The 6,000-nt window shown below is 40.8% G+C and overlaps 1 protein-coding gene across 1 annotated transcript in view; it reads right to left on the reverse strand.

The window, feature by feature from the left end:
• Nucleotides 1–4,781, reverse strand: part of LOC142209126 (uncharacterized) — a 47,529-nt gene extending 42,748 nt beyond the window's left edge. The window contains exons 1-2 of the mRNA XM_075278064.1: nt 4,616–4,781; nt 3,481–3,803 (exon numbers count right to left, since the gene is read on the reverse strand). Coding sequence (XP_075134165.1) covers nt 3,481–3,803; nt 4,616–4,781 — 489 coding nt within the window. The remainder of the gene's footprint in view (nt 1–3,480; nt 3,804–4,615) is intronic.
• Nucleotides 4,782–6,000: the final 1,219 nt, after the last annotated feature.

Here is a 6,000-nt window from a genome sequence, read left to right on the forward strand (position 1 = left end):
GGGCCAAAAGCACTGCTTTTTAAAGGCTCTACTCACTCCAAGGACCAAAAGCACTGCATTTTAAAGGCTCTACTCACTCCAAGGGCCAAAAGCACAGCATTTTAATGGCTCTACTCACTCCAAGGACCAAAAAACACTGCTTCTTAAAGGCTCTACTCACTCCAAGGATCAAAAACACTGCCGATGCAAGGCTCTACTCACTCCAAGGGCCAAAAGCACTGCTTTTTAAAAGCTCTACTCACTCCAAGGGCCAAAAGCACTGCATTTCAAAGGCTATACTCACTCCAAGGGCCAAAAACACTGCCGGTGCAAGGCTCTACTCACTCCAAGGGCTAAAACCACTGCATTTTAAAGGTTTTACTCACTCCAAGGGCCAAAAGCACTGCTTTTTAAAAGCTCTACTCACTCCAAGGATCAAAAACACTGCCGATGCAAAGCTCTACTCACTCCAAGGGCCAAAAGCACTGCTTTTTAAAAGCTCTACTCACTCCAAGGGCCAAAAACACTGCATTTCAAAGGCTATACTCACTCCAAGGGCCAAAAACACTGCCGGTGCAAGGCTCTACTCACTCCAAGGGCCAAAACCACTGCATTTTAAAGGTTTTACTCACTCCAAGGGCCAAAACCACTGCTTTTTAAAGGCTCTACTCACTCCAAGGGCCAAAAGCACTGCATTTTAAAGGCTCTACTCACTCCAAGGGCCAAAAGCACTGCTTTTTAAAGGCTCTACTCACTCCAAGGGCCAAAAGCACTACATTTTAAAGGCTCTACTCACTCCAAGGGCCAAAAGCACAGCATTTTAATGGCTCTACTCACTCCAAGGACCAAAAAACACTGCCGTTGCAAGGCTCTACTCACTCTAAGGGCCAAAAGAACTGCTTTTTAAAGGCTCTACTCAATCCAAGGGCCAAAACCACTGCATTTTCAAGGCTCTACTCACTCCAAGGGCCAAAAGCACTGCATTTCAAAGGCTATACTCACTCCAAGGGCCAAAAACACTGCCAGTGCAAGGCTCTACTCACTCCAAGGGCCAAAACCACTGCATTTTAAAGGTTCTACTCACTCCAAGGACCAAAAACACTACCGGTGCAAGGCTCTACTCACTCCAAGGGCCAAAAGCACTGCATTTTAAAGGCTCTACTCACTCCAAGGATCAAAAACACTGCCGATGCAAGGCTCTACTCACTCCAAGGGCCAAAAGCACTGCTTTTTAAAGGCTCTACTCACTGTAAGGGTCAAAAACTAAATATCTGCTGTTTACAGGCTCAACTCACCCAAAGGGTCAAAAACTAAATCTCTGCTGCTTAAAGTCTCAACTCAAAGGACCAACAAATCTCAGCTGGTGCAAGGCTGAACTAAGTTATAAGGTCTAAAACTCTGCAGGTAAAAGGCTGAAGTCACCTGAAGGGCCTCAATCTCTGCTGGTAGTTCAGCTTAAGGGCCTGTAACTTAATTTGGAAGGGCTCACGTTAAGGGCCAGAAAACTGAATTTTTGAAGGCCTCATCACATCACACACACATGAACAATGACAGTTAAGGGTGGAGGCTTTTGGATTTCCCATTGCCTATTGATTTGTCATGCGTAACGTGATTTAAAGGGCTGCTTGTTAATGTTTCTTTAGCTTTAAATTTGGGTTTCTGTCCATCCAATTGGGGAGGAAAGAAGGTTTCCAGGTATTTTCCCACTTTGATAGAGATTTTTTGAGTGTGGAAAGTGTGCAGTTGATAGGCTGTGATGGTGGGGTAAAACTGTGATTTGGGCTTGTTAGTTGCCCCCAGGCATGCTTCCCCTGCTGTCCCAGTTGCATTGCAGAGGTGTTGGCATCATTTCCTGGGGTGTCATAGTGGACTTGGTGACCCTCCTGAGTCGAATGGTGGGTTCCCCTGAAACGAAGCATTTTTCCCCATAGACTATAATGGGGTTCGATATTTGATCAAATAGTCGAATATTGAGCGGCTATTCAAAACGAATATTGAATATTTTACTGTTCGCTCATCTCTAATAATGAACAGGCTAGAATTCTTACTCCAGAGTAACAGTCACTACTAGGCCCTGAACCATGTGGGGGCCCCAAAGATCTGCTACATAAAATATATCACTATTGTAAATGACACATTGTAATAGAGCCCTATCTACTGTTTTAACACTGTGGCTCAGAAGATTCAAGTTACCTCTCTGTGTAAGGAACTTATCCTACCAATTCCATTATTGACTCTATTCTGCTCTGTCATACAGGCTAGAATATGAACTTTGGGTAAGGTCTTTTATCCTACCAATCCATTACACAATTCCAGGGTAAGGCATCTTATCTTACTAACTACATACTAGCCTGCTTTATACAGAACAGAGTAGAATGCTAAATACAGGGTAAGCACTTGATCCTACCCACACCATTCTACTCTCAATTGTCAGGCTATTAAGAGTGAAGGACCTGCAAGTTTAATTAACTAATACAGATAATGAGAGTACTAGCCTCTGATGATTGCTGATAACAGAGAACAATAATGGGTGGGTGGTGCTAGATTTGATTTGTCAAGAACAGTAGGTCCTAGAGAGCCAAAACTCTGTTTACAATCTTAAGAAGCGCCCGATTTATCTTCTGTATTTTTCACTTTTTAAAAGACGCATCGGATGAGAAGACACCTAGGTTTTAGAAGAGAATAGGGAAAAAAACATTTTGAACCAATTCCTGGACAACTTCATTATGAATAATGTCCCATAGTGGCCCCTGCTTATAGTATAATGTCTATTAGTGGCCTCCACACAGTTTAATGTCCCACATCGGCCTCTCGACACAGTATATTGTCGTACAGTGACTCATCCGCACACTATAATGCTCTATATTGGTCATATGATTTTCCTTACAAATTTTCCAAAAAAATTGAGTTCAGAAGAACCTGAAATTCTTGTTGTTCGCCACCCACAGACTATTATAATACTCTTCAGACTCCAGAGTATAATGAGCCCCGAGGAGGTGGTCAAACCTAATAAGCAGTGCAAACCCCCCTTCCTCCTGGGCTTTGGTGCTGGTTTTCTCAAGTCTTTAGTTCACAATAACATCTCTGAATGACATCAGAGAACGCTGAGGCCTGTGACTAGGCCACACTGGTCACATCAGCGTGACAAAATGACAGCAGCGTAATCCATGTGATATTATGCTGGCGTCATTTTGTGTCAAGACACCGATGTGACTGCTGAGGCCCAATCACTGCTGAGGGTCTCTGATCATTATAAATTAAAGAGACTAAACTAAAGAGACCCCCAGAGTATAATAAGCTTGATTTTTAGCACCTCCGCTTTATATAATGTACTGACTTTTTCCCCCAACACTTTGGATAGAAATTTGGACAGTCCGTCTTATAAAGCGTCAGATTTGATCAGTTGTTTGGCTGTGCATAAAAAACAGACAGGCAACAGAAATTAATTTTATACATACAGAGATAGATATTACGTTAGTTATACTAGTCGTCTGTAATTACCTGGAGTTGCTGACATTGCATTTTTTGGTTGATAAGTGCTTCTTGCACTGAATGCAAAATTTGGCTCTGCTGATAAGATGTCTTCTTCAACTCTCTCACCATCTGTTTCAAGAGCTCAGGGTCATCAGGAACACAGTAATCTCCATGGTCATGTACAATACCTTCATTCCCTTTACCCACATTTTGGATTGTTTCTTCATTTGCTTTCTCCATCAACTCTGCAGCCAAAACCAGATCACCAATGCTGGACTGAACTTCTGCAGAAGGTGGAAGGATGGAAAGACAAGATTTAACGGCCTTTTTCGTACATGTATGGGAGAAAACTACCTAATTTACTAATAGGCACATAATAAATTCTACACACATTATTGACGCTCTGCTACTACATAAAATACTCTCTATAGAATAATGGGCCATAGATAGAGCAATCTGATAGATTCTCTAAGCAAATACTGGAGTTATAAAATGGCTTGAATGTAGATGCACTTTAGCATCTGTATTACAGCCAAAATACTTGAAGTTCCATGGAAAAATCAGCTTAATTTTTATTTGATTAGAACTAATACTTGTGTCTAGTTACAAAATATTTAAAGGGATTGCCCCAAGACAGACATTTAGCACGTCTACAGGCTATCACTTTAAGTTTCTCATAGATATGGTCCCACCTCAGGGCTCTACGTGGAGTTTGGAATTGGAAATAATTTCTAGAGAATGATATGGTCCCAAGCTTTGGCATATATGGCATATCTTGTGGATATGACATATAATGTCTACCATGGAACAACCCCTTTAAAATATGGTTCTTACCTACGCCTTTCTGAATCTGAGAAAAAAAAAATAGCTCTTTTTCTACTTTCGATTCCATTCTTTTTTCTCTTGAATGCTTTACACGTCTTTTTTTTTAGGCATAGGTCTGTCTTCGACCACATCTTGTTCTAGTCCATATTCAGGATTAGGAATGCTAGATATTGCAATGCCCTAATGGAAAATTAAAAAAAAAGTAGATTATATATATAACTTGATATTGAGATAGGAACTGAGAGAGAGTGAGTATTCTGGGCTGATCATCGTGGCAAAATATTCCTCGTTTGGCAGGAGGAGGGGGGCAATTAATCGAAAAATATTCTAAACTGACCATCTATAACCAACGTGATTTTGTGCATATCGGTTATTTCACTTTGGTTATTAAAGTATTTGCGAACTTTGCCTGCAGTTTCGTTCAGACTGAAAATGTCTGAACCAGAACAGTTATTATACTTATAATTAGCAGAGGTGCTGCTCCAGTGATCCTCTTCAGGCATCATGTATGACTTTAAAGGGATCCTATCTTTCAAACTCATTTTTTCGGAGTAATCCATTGGAATATCCTTAAAAAGGCTACTCTTCTCCTACCTTTTGTTGTCTTCTCCGTGCCGCCGTTCCGTAGGAATCCCGGTTTTTAGTGGTATGAGTTCTCTCGCAGCACTGGGGGCGGGCCCCAGCGCTCAAACAGCACTGAGGGCATCCCCAATGCTGCGAGAGAACTCTCTCCAGTGCCGCCTCCATCTTCGTCAGCAACATACTCTTCTTCCTGTGCAGGTTTCAGACTTCTAGGCCTCGGGCAGAGCAGACTGCGCATGCCCACAGGCCGCAAGAAAATGGCCGCTTACACAGTATTGTAAGCGGCCATTTTCTCGTGGCCTGAATGTTACTGTGGCCTGAACTGAATGTTACTGTGTTGTAGAGAAATGTAGAAAAAATGAGGGTGGGGGAGAGTCACTGCAAACAGTTATATCTCAGACATTATAAAATGTGAAAACTTATCATACACAAGGGGAGCTTCTAGTCTCCTCAAAAGTTACAGTACTATATAAATTATTTACAGTTATAGCACTGGCTGAAAACACAGTTTGGATTAACATATTCATATGCAGCTCTATAATATACATGATATAAATATCGTAATCCCAACTGGGTTTTCAACCAGTGATATCTCTGAAAATAATTTAGAGAGCACTGTAATCTTGTGTCATATGAAAGAAGTCTGCACCTTTTATAATGTTCTAGATACTGTGAAAGAAATAATTATTTGAGCCCTTGCGCATACTGTAAGATTGCCCACTGACAAAGACATGAACAGTCTATAATTTTAAGGGTAAGTTTGTTTTAACAATGAGAAACAGAGTATCAAAAATAAAATCAAGAAAATCACATTGTATAAATTTAATTAACTTATTTTCAATTTGCATAGAGAAATAAGTATTTGTTCCGCCTGGAAAACAAGACTTAAAGGGGTTGTCCCATCTCAATGATCCTATCTATACTGGTAGCTTATGTAAATTGAAGTCTTTTCCTAAATATATTGCTTTAGAAATTCTGCTTTGTTTGCCTGGTATGTGAATTTATTCCCACCATTGTTTACACTGCGTTGCTATAACCACAGACCTATAGGACAAGTAAGGTCACTCACTCACTGTTCTTGCAGGCAGGACAATCTGTTCAGATAATTGCAGTTATCTGATAAATCTAAGTCTGTTATCT

The sequence above is a fragment of the Leptodactylus fuscus genome, chromosome 6, assembly GCF_031893055.1.
Source record: "Leptodactylus fuscus isolate aLepFus1 chromosome 6, aLepFus1.hap2, whole genome shotgun sequence".
NCBI lineage: Eukaryota > Metazoa > Chordata > Amphibia > Anura > Leptodactylidae > Leptodactylus > Leptodactylus fuscus.